Source organism: Anabrus simplex, chromosome 14 (assembly GCF_040414725.1).
Source record: "Anabrus simplex isolate iqAnaSimp1 chromosome 14, ASM4041472v1, whole genome shotgun sequence".
NCBI lineage: Eukaryota > Metazoa > Arthropoda > Insecta > Orthoptera > Tettigoniidae > Anabrus > Anabrus simplex.
Genome location: NC_090278.1, coordinates 69,519,754 through 69,539,878, shown reverse-complemented (window position 1 = coordinate 69,539,878; position 20,125 = coordinate 69,519,754). Strand labels below are relative to the sequence as shown.

Sequence of the window (20,125 nt, the reverse complement as noted above, 5' to 3'; positions counted from 1 at the left end):
GAGTCAATAAAAGTGCGGATGGTGTCCTGAGGGATGGTTCTCCATTCTCTGTCAACCATTTGCCACAGTTGGTCGTCCGTACGAGGCTGGGGCAGAGTTTGCAAACGGCGTCCAATGAGATCCCGCAGGTGTTCGATTGGTGAGAGATCCGGAGAGTACGCTGGCCACGGAAGCATCTGTACACCTCGTAGAGCCCGTTGGGAGATGCGAGCAGTGTGTGGGCGGGCATTATCCTGCTGAAACAGAGCATTGGGCAGCCCCTGAAGGTACGGGAGTGCCACCGGCCGCACCGGCCACCGCCCACGTAGCGGTGGGCATTTAACGTGCCTTGAATACGCACTAGAGGTGACGTGGAATCATACGCAATAGCGCCCCAAACCATGATGCCGCGTTGTCTAGCGGTAGGGCGCTCCACAGTTACTGCCGGATTTGACCTTTCTCCACGCCGACGCCACACTCGTCTGCGGTGACTATCACTGACAGAACAGAAGCGTGACTCATCGGAGAACACGACGTTCCGCCATTCCGTCATCCAAGTCGCTCTAGCCCGGCACCATGCCAGGCGTGCACGTCTATGCTGTGGAGTCAATGGTAGTCTTCTGAGCGGACGCCAGGAGTGCAGACCTCCTTCAACCAATCGACGGGAAATTGTTCTGGTCGATATTGGAACAGCCAGGGTGTCTTGCACATGCTGAAGAATGGCGGTTGACGTGGCGTGCGGGGCTGCCACCGCTTGGCGGCGGATGCGCCGATCCTCGCGTGCTGACGGCACTCGGGCTGCGCCTGGACCCCTCGCACGTGCCACATGTCCCTGCGCCAACCATCTTCGCCACAGGCGCTGCACCGTGGACACATCCCTATGGGTATCGGCTGCGATTTGACGAAGCGACCAACCTGCCCTTCTCAGCCCGATCACCATACCCCTCGTAAAGTCGTCTGTCTGCTGGAAATGCCTCCGTTGACGGCGTCCTGGCATTCTTAGCTATACACGTGTCCTGTGGCACACGACAACACGTTCTACAATGACTGTCGGCTGAGAAATCACGGTACGAAGTGGGCCATTCGCCAACGCCGTGTCCCATTTATCGTTCGCTACGTGCGCAGCACAGCGGCGCATTTCACATCATGAGCATACCTCAGTGACGTCAGTCTACCTTGCAATTGGCATAAAGTTCTGACCACTCCTTCTTGGTGTTGCATTTGCTCCGTCAGTCAGTGTATATGAACTGCTGCGGTTATGTTGGGATGGGAGTAACAGAGGTAGCCGGGAAACGGGAGAGTTGTCGTCCAAGGAGTCCAGACACCCAGGAGTTTTAACGAATGTCCTTTTATTGAGCATTTTATACATAATGTAGATTAATATTAGCTTCCGGAGTCCGACTCATTGGCTGAATGATCAGTGTTTAGGCCATCGGTTCAGACGGTCCCGGGTTCGATTCCCTGCTGGGTCGGGGATTTTAATCGCGTCTGATTAATTCTTCTGGCTGGGGAATGGGTTTTTGTCCCAACATATTCAGACAACATACTATACTACCGACAAACAAAGAAACATACAACACTGATTACATCCCTCTATATAGGGTTAGCGTCGGGAAGGACATCCGGCCGTAAAACGGGACCAAATCCACATATGCGACACAGTTCGCACCCTTGATCCTACAGATGTGGGAAAAGCGGGGAAGAAGAAGAAGAAGAATATTAGCTTCCGGAATCCGCACGAACCCACCACTCTTACTTGGATCCAAAGACACTCATTTCCTTTTTCGGTATTTTACACCACCTAAACTATGGAAGTTTGGACACCTATCAAAATAAAATTCTGTATGAATGCCTTCCCCCCCAAACTGAAATCCTGGCTACGCTACTGATGAACGGCCCTGGTATAACGTAATGTTGACATATGGCATAGCAGCACTTCACACAATGATGGTAACCTTAATAGGCCTAATGAAACGCTCAGAAACTAAAGAGTAGTAGGTTTTTACCCATGAAATAACATGAGTGCAAAATCTCTATTGACTCTAAACATTGATACTTAACCACATGGACGAGGCCATCAGCCCAAGATAACAGATAACCACAGCATGAATCGGAAGGTGTTGGTAGTTTAAAACCCTGTGTTACAAGCCCAGCTAATCCCCTCCAAGTCACTATTTCTTCTCAGTGTACAGATTGCTCTATCTGTCACACTTAAATGTTTTCTTATACTCCAAGATCCAGCTGAACTTTTCCGCAGGCAAGCACAAATTATTGTAAAATACACTTGCATCTGAATCACTCGACATTTTGAAGCACATAGACACTGACGGAATATCACAATATCAATTATAATCTACCTAAATTAATATTTTTGTGGAACGCGAATAGATTCACCGTTTGGAATTAGTGAAAAGTCTTCCCTAACCTCAGACTTATTCTCAAAATGATGTAAGCACACTACAGTTCAAAATATTCACGATGTATATTCCTTATCCATTTCTCTCTTAAGGCCGATCTCTACTGATATTAAATGTTAAAAGTGTTAAATGTTAACTGATGACACCATCAACATGTTCAATGTTAAATGTAGAATACTGCTTCATTTAACATTGTGTCCACACTTAATAAACATGTTAAACTTGACTTTCTTTGCTTATATATAGGCCCTAAGTAGTTCATCATAACAATTTGTTGTAATACATTTATGTGGTGTTTAGTATTTTCAAATAAGGACAATGGACTCAGATGAAGAGGATTTGGCCCTTAGTCATTGCCATAGAGTTAGTAAATAATACACTAGAGGTAGCATTGGCGCTGCAGTCGCGTGCGAAGTTGAACGAGCGCGCTGTTTGGCAAAAGGTGGATTGTTTGGCACTGTTAATACTGAAGCTTCCCGCTAAATTCAAGTATATACTTCTCTGAAGGAAAATGCTAGTCTCCTGTGCAGCTTATGGCTGCATAGAGAGGTTCATAAAGGGCAGTGGCGTATCATTTCACAGGTACGTTTCCTTGAAATTAATTTCCGTGCGTATAAAATTATTGTCATGAATTGGCCTACTTGGGCTGACTTCGCGACTGATTCCCCTGTCGGCGTGAATGAGATTCTTTGGATCTTTCCTTGAAGACTGAAATTAATGTATTAAGAAATATAAGGGATGACATTTTCCTGAAAGCGAATTCACTGAAAGCGAATATCGAGGAAAATCATGTGCATGATACCGAGCGAGTGGCTGTAGGCTTCAGGTCACATAGCTGTCAGCTTGCATTCAGGAGATAGTGGGTTTGAACCCCACTGTCGGGAACCCTGAAGATGGTTTCCAATTTTTACACGAGGAAAATGCTGGGGTTGGAACCTAATTAAGGCCACAGTCGTTTCCTTCCCACTCCTAGCCCTTTCCTGTCCCATAGTCGCCGTAAGATCTATGTGTTTCGGTGCGACATAAAGCAAATTGGTACAAAGAAGAAAAGATGTGCATGGTAGCTTGGAATTGTGCTTCGTTTTTCACTTTCTGTGTGTATTTATAGCATTAAAAGCTATTGAATATATTTTCTCTATATACAGTTTGTTGCTTTCCCTTCGCACAGTACGTGTAGCAATCCCATTTATACCTTACCCGATTTTAAAATTTAGAGACTAGATGTCCTGCACCGTGTGAATATCTGAGTCCTTTACTTTCGTCAATATTATTCCCGGAAATGTCGTACAGGGATATAAGCATAATAAATAATTGACCAGGCGAGATTTCCGTGCGGTTAGGGCCACGCAACTGTAAGCTTGCTTTCGGGAAATAGTGGGTTCAAACCCCACTGTCGGCAGCTCCGAAGATGGGTTTCCGTGGTTTCCCATTTTCACACCAGGTAAATGCCGGGGATGTACCTTAATTAAGCGCACGGGCGCTTCCTTCCCACTCCTAGTCTTTTCCTATCCCATCGTCGCCATAAGGCCTATCCGTGTCGGTGCGATGTAAAACAAATTGTAAAAGTTATTATAAGTACCTTTTCAGTACTTTTCAATCATATAATTTACCACTCTCCCTTTCCATTAACGGAAATCACGTTATAAGTTAAAATCTTAAAGCAATTAATACATTTCAGTAAAAGCTAAATAGAAACTCCATAATAGGCTGAAACCACAACTGAGTGTCATATTTCCACTTGTAATCGCGTTTAGAAAACATCGATGATAATAATAATAATAATAATAATAATAATAATAATAATAATAATAATAATAATAATAATAATAATAATAATAATAATAATAATCAGAAAATGAAAGCATACTGGGCCAAGAAAAAGCAGAAGACCTTTACTAAGAGTTAAGACGAGCCCCGTGTTCCCTAGTAGGCCAAAACGAACCATAATAATAATAATAATAATAATAATAATAATAATAATAATAATAATAATAGCTTTACGTCCCACTACTTACTTACACGGTTTTCGGAGACGCTGAGGTGTCAGATTTTTTTCCCCACGGGAGTTCTTTCATGTGCCGGTAAATCTATCTACAAGAGGCTGACACATTTGAGCATCTTCAAGTATCATCGGGCTGAGCCAGGCTCGAACATGCCAACTTGGGTTTGGAAAGCCAGCATCTAAACCAGCGATAACAAATATTTTGTCTACTTTATCCCAAAATCTCCCCAGCGCTTTTAAGCCTAAAAACTCGCTCATCCGCTTCGTATGAGAGAGGACATTTTCGGTCGTTGGGCAGAACTGTACCAAAGTACTGGTCATTTACACGAAAGATAGCGAAATATACGTGCCCTCCTTCTAAACCTATGTTGTTAGAAGACTTAATATGAACAGTATATTGATTTTGTGGTACTTAACTGCACCTGAACACCGTCCTCTTTTATCACGCACTTCTCTTATATTTCTGCTTTTAGGGCTTTCTTTTTTACTGGAGAGAAGCATCGCAAGTATACTGTAATATCTGAGAATGTTTACATGTAAGAAATTTAAACCATATCTATATCCACACAGTTTCAAAAGTCCCTTATTTACATTGGTGAGTATAGCGGAGTGAGCCTTTTGCCAAACAGCTGCGATTTCAACATGCTCCGCTGGCTACAGCGATTCTCTCGTAGACGGTGGCGCCAATGCTACCTCTAGTGTATAATTTACTAACTCTATGGTTATTGCAACTGTTGCTTCTTGTAATGACTTAGAAATGCAGTTTTATTAGACACATTTCCTCCCCTCATCCTTCTCATTGCTTCAAAAGCAAACCAGTTTGAAGTATAAACTTCGTCCGCTCCCGCACCCGACTTATGATTTTTTTTGCTATACTCGACTGTACTGGGAGCGGAGGAACGCTATGTTTTTTTTTTCATTGCACTCGCGGGAACAGTTATAGTTAATTTAGGGTTCCTGGAAACTGTCGGCTTTCTTCGCTTTATCTCTGTATTCCTTTCATGAGACATCCCCATATTATATCATTAATTAAGTCCAAAGTAATCTTGCTCCACTCCATTTCTGACTATACATTTTAGTATAGTGCATAGAGAACGACACACGTGCGCGTACCGGTACCGGTACTGTATTTGTAGCTTATAACAAAGAGAATGAGTTTTGCGGAGTGTTGTAACTATAATCCTACTTCACGAGAAGCACGTCGTTTGCGTCGTCTGGCTATCTGTTGACATGGAAACGGCAAGGACGTTGCCGTAGCTGTGCCAACATCTCACGAACAACGAATTGACTAGACATGTTTTCCACTTGGAGCGGAAAACACGCCAACATGTTAAAAGTATTAATCTCAACAATCTGAGTTAACATGCAAAGTCAATTGGAAGACACAATCACAATATACATGTCAATTGTAACATGTTAAATTTAACATCTTGGTCTTATATGTTAATCAGTGGAGATCGGCCTTTAAAGTAATTTCATTAAACTTAGAATAGAAACCTAGAATAGTTGTATGGGAGGCCTTGTCATTGTGGTTCACAACACAATCAAAACAAACACATTCTCACATTACTGCGTACAAATACAGATCTTAAGTTTCCACTGACTCATATAAATACACTCGCACACTTATATTCTACTAAGAAACTAACATTAATCGGCAACTTTCAAATTACACAGACTACATACGAGAACAACAAACCAAACCACATATCCAACATATCAGGCTACTCGATTCGAGATCTTTGAACGATCGAGAGTAGCATTAAAGTCTGAGGATTGGAGCAAATACAGTAGAGACAATACGCGACACTTATGGATTTAGCCTTGTTATACATGGGAGGCAATTCAATGGTGGCGCTCCTAGTGACTTGACCTGAAACGTCGCGCTAAATTCAAATATCAATGGAAATGGATATATAAAAATGGATAAATAAATTACGTCTAGAAAGAGAGTATTATTGAGATATTAACTTCGAAGATGCAAAAGCAATTCTGGATGCATAAATGAAGAATTATTTAAAGGGTTATTATTTAAAGACTGAACTTAGACATATAAACAAGATGTGAAATGGACTGCTGTGAAATGGGTTGATCTTTCATTTATGCATTACTTTATTTGCTTTAGCATTCCTGCCTGAACTTTTACGGTTAGATTTGTCTTTTTTATCATTTAAAAACATTGTATTATCACATTAAGACACTTGTCAATAAAAATATCGGCACATTCCTTACACATATGATGCAATGAATTAACATTTAAAAGCTGAACAATTTTCCTCTTAACATGAAGCCTACTAACAGAAAGAAAATCTATAAAATCCCGGCTTTACTCTGAGAAGAGGGATAAAAGAAAGAAAAGTATAAAAATGTTGTCGATAGTGATGCTTTGAGTAATATTTACGTACAATTAGAGTAAAAATGTAACATACCCTTGGCTGTATAGTCCAGGATTTTTAAAGTCGCTGGCCTAGAAATTATCTGAACAGATCTTATAATTCTTATATAAGCGTAACGTCCCTTCTTTCTTGTACACCTTATCCAAATCACTTCTGTGACATTTCAATACCCAAAGATCACACCTACAACAACACATCGGTATTGAAGGTTAACTGCTGCACTATACAATAAAATATGCGTATTATATTTTAAGCCAGTTAAAATATGGGTCGAGCAGATCAGAAGATTATGAAGTACTATAAAAGTCTGTATGTCACTGGAAGAATATATAATTATGCAAACACAATATTACTTACATTTTCTTGTCACGAGGGAACCGGAAGAAAAACCGCGCATTCTTCATAGTTACTGCAGCCAAACACAGCACATACCTTTCTCCTCATGTTGAGAGGAGATATCAAGGAATGACACACGCTACTATTTAATTATGTCAACTCACTGAAAACGCAAAAATAACACCAAAAACGTCACACACAAATACACGTGCTCTTATGACAACATCAGTAGTTCTCAGGTCTACCCGCTGTCCCTCGATCTCTCGCTGAGCGTATTGTCTCTACTGTATTTGTTGCTGTTGGTCTTGATTTGATTGGAGTCGGTGCAAGACCTACTCCAATCCTCAGACCGTAATATAAAAGAAACATGGCGGCCGAAGTAGCCGGATCGCTGGTATTGGCTAACGCGAAAATATCACCTACATATTATATAAACGGCGGTAATTTAATATGATAAATGTAACATCATAGGGAAAATCACTTTTACACGTATGAAAACGCTTCACCAACAAGTACGCACCACATATAATCAATTAGAATCACACATATTGTACTAGAAAAGAGACCAACAAGCTAATTATTTAGAAATTTCAATTCGTCAAATAACGTTTTGTCTTAGATTTCACTGCGATGGATAGATGAAAATACATGATAAAACTGTTACAATGATATTTCTAAGATAATTTTGAATGTTTCAAAATAAAATTAAGATGCAAAATTCCTCAATTTATTCCCTCTCATGAGAACTATGAAACAATTTGTTGCCTTAGTTTAGAAGTGGTGAACAATTTCTTAAATTCACCACCCAATGAATGGGCAGTACAGCCGAAAAAATAATGTTATTGGCTCTACGTCCCACTAACTACATTGTTTACGGTTTTCGGAGACATCGAAGTGCCGGAATTTAGTCCTGCAGTAGTTCTTTCACGTCCCAGTAAATCTACCGACACGAGGCTGACGTATTTGAGCACCTTCAAATTCCACCGGACTGAGCCATGGTCGAATCTGCCAACTTGGGATCAGAAGGCTAGCGCCTTAGCCGTCTGAGTCACTCAGCCCAAGTACTCCCGAAATGATTATGTTAATCCAATGAACGGCCCTGGTAATGTTAACATAAGGCATAACAGCACTTCACACAGTGAAACTTAGTAATTAAAAGTTCAGATACTAAAGATATAGTAGGTTTTTGCCCATTAAATAACATGAGTGCAAAAGCTCTATTGACTAAACATCGATATTTAACCACATGCACGAGCTTCAGTTCGGCGCAGTCTACTTGATAACAGATAACCACAGCATGAAAACCCTAGATTACAAACCCAACTAATCCCTCTAAGTCACTATTTCTTCTGTGTAACAGTATACAGGTTGCTCCATCTGTCACACTTATAAGTTTTATTATACCGTACTCCAAGATCCAACCAAACATTTCCGCAGGCAAAGCACAGGTTATTGTAAAATATACTTGCATGTAAATCACTCGACACTTTGAAGCACATAGACACTGACGGATATCGCAATATCAATTATATTCTATCTAAATTAATATAATTCGAGGAACACGAATGGTATGGAAGTAGAGAAATGGCTTCTCTAACCTCAGATTTATCCTCAAAATGATATATGCACGCTACAGTTTTGTCATGGACTTCAAAATAATCACGATGTATATTCCAAATCCATTTCTATCTTAATGTTCTATTCCGTTGGGAACTTAAGAATAGTTGAATGAGAGGCATTGCCACAGTTATACTAAAACCTGGTCCACCTAGTGCACTCGCGTTTTTAATGGGTAAAAACACGATCAAAACAAGCATATTCTTACATTACTGCGTATAATTACAGATCCTATGTGTCCACTGACTCATTTATCGGCATTTGTCGTCAACTTTCATAAAATTACACCGACTACATACGATAACAACAAACCAAAACAAACCCACATTTCCAACAATTCCGGCTACTCGATTCGCCATGTTTGAAGGATCGAGAGTAGGATTGGAGCAAGATTGGAGTCGGTCTTGGTCGGTGGTCTTGAGTCGGTCTTGGATCGAATCACGTTGTGACGGGCTATCGATAAGAGAGGATATGTCGATAGTATAGTATACATGTCATGGCGTAGAATTTTGTGTATTTTGTAAAGTTTGACGGTCACATAAGAATGTTCTCTGCCGGTATCGGAACTGACTGATTGATTGAATGATTGATTGCTGCATAATGTTATAATGTGACCATCTACAAAAAAAATACGTAGGGTTATAGTTACTCCAACATTTTATTGTTCCTAGGGGACTGATGAGGTATGGAAGTACAGTATAATATGTTGTTTGTTTATGCATACTTAGAAGTGATAGCCTTGGTATTCTTCAGGCGTTCTTGGAAAGGTGCTGCATACATTTGCACTCACGTTTCTATACTAAATGATAGTTTCTGTTTATTACGACCGTAGTGAGTGAACATTGAAGGTTAGTTTGGAGGGTGCAATTTTGACGGTGGACAGGTTTTGGGAAATGTTATGCAATACAGCATACCTGTTCAAGTTGTCAAACATCTATCGATAACTAGTGTGTTCGGATTTTCAGGATAAGGTAGTGCCCGTTTCTGTGCGAAAGCTAAAAGCATGCGGCATTTTATTCTCACACTGACAAGAAGAAACAGTAATTAAATTTAGATAAAATAATTTTAACCGTGGTCCGAATCTCATTCGTATTGCTGTTCGGATTACATGCCTTTAAACTGGCGTGATGAAGGTCTGACAATTTGGCTGAATGATCAGCATTGAGGCCTTCGGTTCAGAGCGTCCCGGGTTCGATTCCCTGTTCGGTTGGGGAATGTAATCGCGTATGATTAACCTTTTGACGAGTGCGCACGGCATATGCCGTGTATTAATGCCGGGCACATCCGCGTACGTACAGTATTTGACCGGTAAACAACCTCTGGGGAGTAAGACATTTTTTCTTTAAAAATTACAATAAACTCATTCATTTCAACTTTGAGAGACTTTGAGACACATGAAAAGACACTTTGGATGGAGAAAACGCTCATTTCAAAACTTTTTAAATATATCACCTTCATGAATGTCTCTTATTTAGTTCATCTTTAATATCATCATTTGTGTCCAGAAACTCCTTAGCATCACTTGTAATTTACAAAAGACCAAGCTCTATAGCTGCAGTCGTTTAAGTGCGACCAGTATTCGGGAAATAGTGGGTTCGAGCCCCACTGCCGGCAGCCCTGAAATTGGTTTTCCGTTTTTTCCCATTTTCACACCCGCAAATAAGGCCACGGCTGCTATCTTCCCACTTCCCCTTTCCTGTCCCATTGTTGCCATAAGACCTAACTGTGTCGGTGCGATGTAAAGCAACTTGCAATAAATAAATAATAATTTACAAAAGAAGAAACATTCACAGTTATATTTACGAAAACCAAAAATATTTATGGCTACGAAAAGCACAAACACCTATCCACATTGGCGGCAATCATAACACTGCTGTATCCTGTAGGCTAACGGCGCGCCAAACTCGTACACTGTAGGAGGTATACACATTTCCATCAGAGACTACCGCCATACAGAACTAGGATTTGTACAGCGACACTATTCGAATAACTTAAGTTCTAAAAAACTCCGCCAGATGTCATATTACGTCAGTAAGCAATTAAGTTCTTAGTACTAGCCTAAAATGACAAATGCCATGCTCCCTCATGTTGGACCGAACGGCAAATGCCTTGCACTCTCTATTGACTGTCCTTAGGTGCACTCGTCAACAATTTATTTCTCTGACTCGGGGACTGGGTGTTTGTGTTTGTCCCAACACACTCCTCTTTCATACATACGCAGCACACCACACTATCTTCCTCCGCAGAAGCATGCAATAGTGAATACATCCTGCACATAGGGCTGGCATCAATAAGTGTCACAAAATAGGGCCAAGTTCACACCCACCAGGATGTGGGAAAATAGGAAGAAGTAGAAGCAATTCGTTTGATGAATCTGTCCAGGACATCTTATTGTGTGCTAACCTTTTGCACAACCTGATATCTGTTCAGATAGTCTTATGCATATCTGGTTTTGTCTTCACTCGAGGCTGTTTATCACGTTGATTTGGTCCTTAAAACGACTTTCCTCTTAACTCGTACAGGCTACATTTTTCCAAAACATAGTGTACAATTTTTGTCTGTCCCAATATGTAAGCCTAAGTATATTTGCTTAGTTCTTTTTTAAATTCAGGTTTTGACATCATCTCATCGACATGATTTAGTTTCTGGTTGTGATATGATCTAACTTTTCTGTCATCTGTTCTATTATCCTGTTTGGGTGGGGATGGTAGAATACATCCACAATATCCCTTTCTGTCATAAGAGGTGACTAAAAGGAGTAAATTCCAGTGTAGCTCAATGTGGGAGCATGGTGTGGTGACTAGGGGCCCCGTAACTGAGTCTAGCATTGCCCTTACTTGTCCTAGGCTCATGTTTATATTGTCTGACTTCCCTGGTGAACTCTTGCTCTCTTCTGATTCCAATGGTATTAGGTTTGGGAGGTCCAGGAAGTCTTTCCTTTTCATGCTACCCCCCGTGGGTGGGAGACGCAGACGAATACACCCACGGTATCCCCTGCCTGTCGTAAGAGGTGACTAAAAGGGGCAACCAAGGGATGACTGAATTACAACCATGAAACTACTTGTGTTTAGTACCACCACGCGCGGAAAGCCGTGGTTCTCCTTTAATTGTGAGTAGTACCACTGTGTTAGGTACAAAATAGTTCATGATTCGTAGCAGCAGAGAGTGCTTCACTGTGGGTTTACAGTACCTGTGATTAGTACCACTATATGCAGAACATCACAGGCTTCCGTTGCCCGTGATTTGTACCATTATGTGAGAAAAACCACGGGTCTGGGCATTGCCTGTGATTAGTACCACTTTATGCCTAACACCACAGGGTAGTAAGAGTCCCTATGTCAGGTGCACCCTGGGTTTGCGTTGTGTACGAATGGCGCCATTTTGTGAGAAACACCAAAGGTCTGCGTTTCTTGTACGACGTACAATACTTGTGAGTAGTACCATAATGTTTGGAACACTGAGTTTACGCTACCTTTGATTAGTACGCAACTTGAGAAATACCATGGTTTTGCTTTACTAGCGATAAGTGCCATTATGAGGGACTGTTGACCTGGATATTGAACCCCTTTTGACAACAGGCATCATCGATTCAGGTTTGTGCTTTGGAAGCAGTCCCTTGATCAGTCTTACAGTTTCTGGGAAGGTGAGGCATTGCGGGTCGAATTCACTGATTGTTTTAAATTCATATTCATCCATTCATTCTTCATCATCACGTTTTGAATTCTGGTCAGTGGATGAATTTTGAACTTTTAAATTGTCATTGCATTTCATCTCATTTTGTACCATTACGGGCTGATGACCTAGATGTTAGGCCCCTTTAAACAATAAGCATCACCACCACCATCATCATCTTTACCTTTTCATGCCCTTCATAGCCCTTTTCTTTCTTTTGCTGATACCTTCATTCTTTGGAGGGTTGGATCTCTTCCATTTTAATTTGTTATGAATGTTTAGGAGAGGATGGTATTCCCTGCCGGTTGTAAAAGGGGATCCCCAAGGGCTCCTCAGTTCGGGAGTGTGTGTTAGCGACCATAGGTCCCTAACTGAATCTGGCCTTGTTCTGCTTTATGTTGAGCTCCTTGCTTTCAACTTTTCTTGCTGAACTCTCTGTGCGAGCCACACAGCTGATCGCAGTTGATTGGAGCTGGCTAGTAGGAACAAAGATAATGGTGACAATTTGTTCTTTCATGCTATCTCACCTTCATCTCCTGTATAAGTACTGTAAGAATATTTTTTGGGGCGGGATGGTGGGTTTCTAGCTAGTGTAGAGGAAGGATCTCTTCTCTCTGCTACTTCAGGTATTGTAAAACAATACTTTTCAATCATTCCTAATGATTCCCAAAACTGACTACTTATCACCATTATCAATCTTTCCTTAACAGCGCTGATTGGCTCAGATGGTCGAGGTGCTGGCCTTCTGACCCTAACTTGACAAGTTTGATCCTGGCTCAGTCCGGTGATATTTGAAGGTGCTCAAATATGTTAGCCTCGTGTTCGTAGATTTACTGGCATGTGAAAGAACTCCTGCGGGACTAAATTTCGTCACCTCGACGTCTCCGAAAACCGCAAAAGTAGTTAGTGGGACGTAAAGCCAATAACATCATTATAGGAGGTTTAGAAATGTTCATTGTGACTGCTGGGGACCCACCATCTCCCCCTCTCCTAAAAAGTGGTTTACATTAATAGTACAATATCACAAACCGATAGATATTTTCGAAAATACCCAGTTCGGTAAGGGAATACTACTACTGGCTGAATGATGCAATATGATATTACTCTCATAATTCGGTACAGATACTACATAGCTGTCATCACCAACTATGACACACTAGAAACTCCTAAACCAATGGTTATAAATTAATATACACATGCACCTCAACAAAGTCTAATCCTTTGTGCTCAAAATGAACTGTAAAAATTGATGCTGTCACATAAGTTTTATAACATTGTAAGTGGAAATGATTCAGATCTTATGTGTAATTCATTCAGATGAGAGATGTGTTCATTGCAATGTCCAGGAACCCACCAGCCCACCTGCAGAAGTACATTTACTTATGACCTGTTGATGAGTACGGCATTCTCCATGGCTGAAGTAGCTTCTAGCATTGTTATTAGCTAACGTAAAATGCATTCTGACTTAATTCGCAGGAATGATGAGAATTAAATTCTGTGCAGAATAAAAGCGCAAGCAAATTAAAACAGTGGTCCAGGGACCATGTTGCTATCGCACTAGGTCAATCTTTGTCATGAGAACAATGGCTGAAAGGGGTCACACTCCATTCGAGAGGCTTTTATCTATGGCTGCGGCGCATACTGTCCGCACGGCAAGAAGGAAGGTGATAACGTCATTTATGAAACCAGTGGTCCAGGGACGGCAGTGCTATCACCTTAGCCGATCTCTTGTCATGAGAACAGAAAAAGTGGTAAATTAATTCAGCTTTTCGCCACTAAGCCACATAGAATGCGCTGTTATCATCATAGGCCAATGTCTGTCATGAAAACAGTGGTCCAGGGACCCCACCCCCTTAGTTGCTAAGTAGACTGGTTGGCAGCCTTGTGCACCGCCCTATCACATTGTCCCTGAGAAGGAAAGAAACAAGAATCATTCCACGCGTAGATATTTGCGATACAAGTGGCGACCCGTGGTACTAATGTTCCGTGACACGGCGTATAGTATTGATAAATAAACCAATGGTGATAAATTTTCTAATCCCTTACACCTCACTTCACTCATGTATACTGGAGATAATCCAGTTTTCCATCTTTACAGCTTATTATTTTTAAAATTTTTTTATTAGACGTCTTCCAAAATTTTGTCAAAATCTTCTGAAATTTTCAAGTCCACTCTTCTGAATTATTATATTTGGATCTGGCAACATTATTGAGGGCTCCCAAGTTGGGAATGAGAGTCAGTGACCATGGGGCCTTCAGTAGAATCTGGTATTATCTGGCTTCTCTCTTTCATCTCTTACTCTACCTCCTTTGGCCAACTCTTTTTCTCTTCTGTTTCCTATTGTCACAGGTTTGCAAGCTCTACAGTAAGGCAGTGATGGACAAGATTGAGAGAAAACATGTGCCAGGTAAAGTGTGTGTGTGACACATAGTGGAAAACCGCCAATGAAGTTCAAATTTTTTTTTTGGTAGTTGCACTCGAAAAATTGAGAAGCTAGATTCTAATATCTTGTAATGTAATGGCCAGTGTTACAGTTTTTAAGTTGTTAAAAATAGTGCAATACCCCTAACATTGAGGCTCGATTTCATAATATGTCACGAGGAATTCATCTTTCCATTGTATGTTAAATCGGTCTAATGTCCTTTTTGACATTTTACCAATTGATGGGGTATGGCTATTTTGTATTAATACATCTTAAAACCATTACCATCCCCTCTTGTATAAAACCTTATTGTTCGTTTCACTTAACATATAATACCAATATAAATGGTCCGTTATTGGACATTATAAATTTTCCAGTTAACTCATTCTTGGTTGCCAGCGTTTCGCCCTCGTGTGCTAGGGTGGGCTCATCAGTTGGTACCTAGCACACCTACCAATACGCTGGCTAGTGCATACCGTGGAGGCCACTGCGTAGGCTAACTGGAGCCACCGGCAGTGCCAATGCACTAAGAGACTTTGTCTCATTATCAAAAATTGATGCCTGCTTGGCCATATAGATGTTGATTCCCATAGGGAATCTGAAATACCTGTCCTGAATGAGTAAATTTATAATACCAATATAAATGGTCCGTTATTGGACATATTGGTATTATAAATTTACTCATTCAGGACAGGTATTTCAGATTCCCTATGGGAATCAACATCACTTAACATATATCGACTGTTGTATGTTTCTGTGATGGTTGTTGACATACAGCACTGTTGATCTGTTCCGAGAAGCCTCGGTGGCTCAGGCGGCCTCTCACCGCTGAGTTCTGTGGTTCGAATCCCGGTCACTCCATGTGAGATTTGTGCTGGACAAAGTGGAGGCAGGACAGGTTTTTCTCCGGGTACTCCAGTTTTCCCTGTCATATTTCATTCCAGCAACATTCTCCATTAACATTTCATTTCATCTATCAGTCATTTATTATTGCCCCAGAGGAGTGCAACAGGCTTTAGCAGCTGGCACATTTCTTATCCTCACCGCTAGATGGGGGCTTCATTCATTCCATTCCTGACCCGTTCGAATGACTGGCAACAGGCTCTGGATTTCCTTTCTTTCATCAATTTATTTCCACCTAGTTGTATTATTAAATGTGCTTATCACGCTATTGTTACACATTGGATGAAAAGGAATACTTATTGAAGTTATGAATGTTCCCCTTCAATAAAACAAATCATTACCCATATTACTATTGTACAAAATATAATTTATAAAACAAGCGGTTCGTCTGTACAGATGGGGAATGCCAGCTCCCAGATCAGCTCAGGAACGTTTGGTTGCTGTAGGAGTGACTGCATTATTCAGCACCAACTACAGCAGTATTGATGTGTCATTTGATTTGAGTTTTGGATGTGTTGTTCGGACTTCATAAGTGTTTTAAAGTAGGATTGTTTACTTTATTATTGGTTGTATGTGAGCATATGTTTTTCCAGTTGGATCGTGGCTGAAGATGACCCAGTGTATATGGGGTTGAAACTAGTCCCTATTATATAGGACACTATACAAGCTAATGGTATTGAAGCGTGCACTTCTCTACATTTATATGCAGATGGGCTAGTCCTTGTGGCTGCGCTCTATGCTAGGAGCATGGACGCTCTATCGTGGGTAGCCAGGTGCCCATCATTGCTCTCAAGGAATCTTTTACTTTCACTTTCATCATTATCCTTCCTTCCATATATTTGCTTATACACAGTACTGCCATAAGTTCTGGCAGTACTCTCAATGCATATAACTACTAAATAAAACTATGCAAACCCTTTAATATAACATATGCTGAAAAATCGCAAAAAAAAGTCTTATAAAATTAACATACTCTTATTCAAAATGATCATCATATGTGGCAGCACGGCGGCGAAGACGTTGAGACCACTCATCAATAGTTGCACGAATCATGTCCAGTCAAATACTTTTGACAGCTGATGTAACTGATGTTGTTAATATCTCAATATTACGGTGCCATTTTTGACATGCTGTCGCCTTGAGCTTTTGCCACCGAGAATAATGCAATGGATTGAGGTCCAGACTTTCACTAGGCCAGTCAGTAGCAGCGATAAACCATGGGACATTGGTTGTCAATCACTGCTGCGTCGTTTTTGCTTTTGTGTACAGGAGTGCTACGCTGCTGAAAAATCCATGATTTGCCTTCAAACAGCTTTGAATTGATATGTGGTATCATCTTTTCCAACATTGTCTGGTAGACACCTCCGATGCTCCCCGCCAGGAAACTGCCTACCATACCATACCATACCATACATGGTGATGTCCGCACTGCACGCATGGAACTTTCTCTCTTGCTTCATTGGAGGACCTTGTGTATGTATGATAATTTTTCTTGTTAAACGACTCGTCCACAGTGAATATTTTTTAATTTGTGAATAGCATGTCGTGATACTGGCTCTCCCCATACTTGTTAACAAAACTTGGGATCTCCTTTAATTTTTCAGTTAGTAAATGCTGTGTGTGTCTTTCATATGAACCAACACGTAAATCATCCTTCAAAATTCGTGACATAGTTCGTGGAGATATATTCATTTCACGAGACAAAATTATTTGTTTACGCAAAGGATTGCATCAAGTCCTTGCACGAATAGTATTCACAACTTCCTTCCTGCATACACACCTAGGGCGGTCCAATCTGACGTGATCAACCGTTGCACCAGTTTGTTTAAACTGTGCTATTGTCCAAAATGCAAATCGTTCATTGATACTGATAGGTTTCAGCATAGAAAAAATTTCCTTAGCTTGGTTTCCGTAACAAAATAATGCCAATACAGTGATACAGTTCTCACTCACTCCCCACTCCATCATTTACTACTGCCTGCTATTGGCACACTGCAAGCTGGTTACTGGTGGAGTCGTGAAGGTGACCTTGTGGACGATGACATACAGCATGGCCACGCTTCTTTGTTCTCAATTACTATATTACAGCGCGTTTAGATTTTACTGACAGAACTTATGGCTGTACTGTGTATATTTATTCTTCAAAGGATTGGATATTTTTCTTTTTCTCTTCTTTTGAGAGTTGATGGGATATGGTTATTTTGTAGTAATATATCTTAAAACCATTACCTTCACCTCTTGTACAAAATCTTATTCTTCATTTCACTCTGCATGTATCGACTGTTGTATGTTTCTGTGGTGGTTGTTAGTGTGGTTGTTGTGTTGTGTTGTTGTTGTGTGTATATGAAGAGCTGTGTACTGAGACACACCCTGTCCTCGTGAATCTGAGTGATTAACCAGACATGGCTGAAATCCCCAATTGGACTAGGGAATATGGTTGTCTGTTAATCTGCCATTTCTAAAGCCATATTACTCCTCTTCTATCTGTCCTGTCATCTTTTCTTTCTATTATCCTTTCTGTTATATATTTTCTCAAGTTGGGATATTATCTATGGGATTCCTCGATAGTTGTTGCATACTTTTCCCCCTTACCAAGCGGATTGGCCATGCGGTTAGGGTTGCGTGGCTGTGGGCCTGAATTTGGGTTTGAATCCCACTGTCAACAGCCCTGAAAATGGTTTTCTGTCGTTTCCTATTTTCACACCAGGCACCTGCTGTAGGGGACTACCTTAATTGAGGCTGCGGCTGCTTCCTTCCCAAATCTAGCCCTTTCCCATAGTTGCATTGTCAAAAATGTTCAATGTTTTCAAATTGTGACTGTAAATTGTCAGTCAGAAAAGCTGCCGGGGTATGAAATATTCAAAATTACATTTAAGGGGAGATTTATTGGAAACATTTCTAAGTATGTATTAGCAAGAAACTTTCACTCCCCTCTTAGCCTTTCTTCCTTCTTAAAATATCGTAATGCCAGAGTTAGCCTGGCTTCTAAAGTTAACACAATCGTAAAATATTTTCCGAATTTCATAAAAATATGCCCCTTGCATTTTCACGTGATCCTTGAACATATACACATACAGAATTTGAACTGATGATTTTTAAGGTTTTTACATAACATAGAAAGTTTCTTTTATGGCCGATAAAATGGGTCTTCTTATAATGTAGAGACAAAATGTAATTTTGAAGAATAGAAATGTTTGAATCCTTAGCAGCTTGCACTAACCACCCTCGCCACCACTTTGTACAATAAATAAAATAGGTATTCTCAGCACGACCATACGGTGAAGACCAAGACCTGCTGAAGGGTTGATAGAACAGGCAACCTCTTTGACTATGTGCACAACCAATTCTCATTGTAGCGAGTGAATTTTTCTGGAGTAATGTGGAACTGTTAATACAAGAACGGAGAATTTTTATTTTTGATGCTTATGTCATACCTGCCAAGTATTCCGGTTTCCGTAAATGTATGGATTTTGAGTGTGTTTTACTGTTGTACGGATGAACAATGTTATTGTATGGATTTGAATATCCGCACTTGTTTCCGCTTTCTGCGGTCAAATCGGATTTGTTTGACTTCTGATAGTAGCTGGTAATACGAGATGCAGTGTTTGAAATTTGACCAGTAAATGTATCAATTATCGAATATCACTGTACTTTTGTCATCTGTTCGACCTCAACTGCTACTTCATTCACTGAGATGTGCCCAAACAAGTAGCAGGCTGTGATTTTGAAGAAAAGAAATCAGTGAAAAGTACCAGTCTGTGAATTTATATATATAACAGCTTTAGTAACTGCGTCGTGCTTCGTAGCAGCTGAAAGGCTTTGTTTGTGACTGGGTGTGCGTAACATTGGTGGTAGTTCTGAAACTCGTGGAATTGTGTGATGAATTTGTAAACGATTTAGTATTTTTAGTGGTGTTTATAATGATTTCAACTAAGAAACGATATTATCAATTTTTTACAAAGGCATATTCTGCTGAATTTCCTTGTCTTATACGATCACGGAAAGGCAAAACATTCGCATGCTATCCCATGTGCTCGTGTGATACAAATGTTTCTTACGGAGAGAGAACAGAATTAGTAAATCACATTAAGTCTGTTAAACACGTCCCCAATGCAAAATTTAAGGATGATAGAAAATTAATTCGTTTTTTTACCTTTTCTGGAGCCGACCTTGATATAGTAATAATGGAATGTTTGTTCACTTAATTTTTAATTGAACATAATATCTCTTTAGCTGCTGCCGATCATGCTAGTGCTCTGTTTAGGAAAATGTTTCCAGGTTCAGAAATTGCAAAAATTTTTGTCTGTGGTCGTACAAAAACCACACACATTTTGAAAGAAATGGTTACGGATTCAAGAAGTGAACTCGTTGCTCACATGC

At 40.5% G+C, this 20,125-nt stretch overlaps 2 protein-coding genes across 3 annotated transcripts in view; one reads left to right on the top strand and one right to left on the bottom strand.

Annotated features, from left to right (window-relative positions):
- The window catches only part of LOC136885495 (zinc finger protein 184), a 132,099-nt gene extending 123,010 nt beyond the window's left edge, over positions 1–9,089 (bottom strand). The window contains exon 1 of one of the 2 annotated variants that reach the window (XM_067158075.2): positions 8,956–9,089. The gene's annotated coding sequence lies outside the window, so the exon portion shown is untranslated. The remainder of the gene's footprint in view (positions 1–8,955) is intronic. The other variant, XM_067158074.2, reaches the window with a different exon arrangement.
- A 220-nt stretch (positions 9,090–9,309) lies between these two features.
- Positions 9,310–20,125, top strand: part of Nipped-A (Transcription-associated protein Nipped-A) — a 347,371-nt gene continuing 336,555 nt past the window's right edge. Inside the window, exon 1 of the mRNA XM_067157840.2 lies at positions 9,310–9,430. Coding sequence (XP_067013941.2) covers positions 9,426–9,430 — 5 coding nt within the window. The 5' untranslated portion in view covers positions 9,310–9,425. The remainder of the gene's footprint in view (positions 9,431–20,125) is intronic.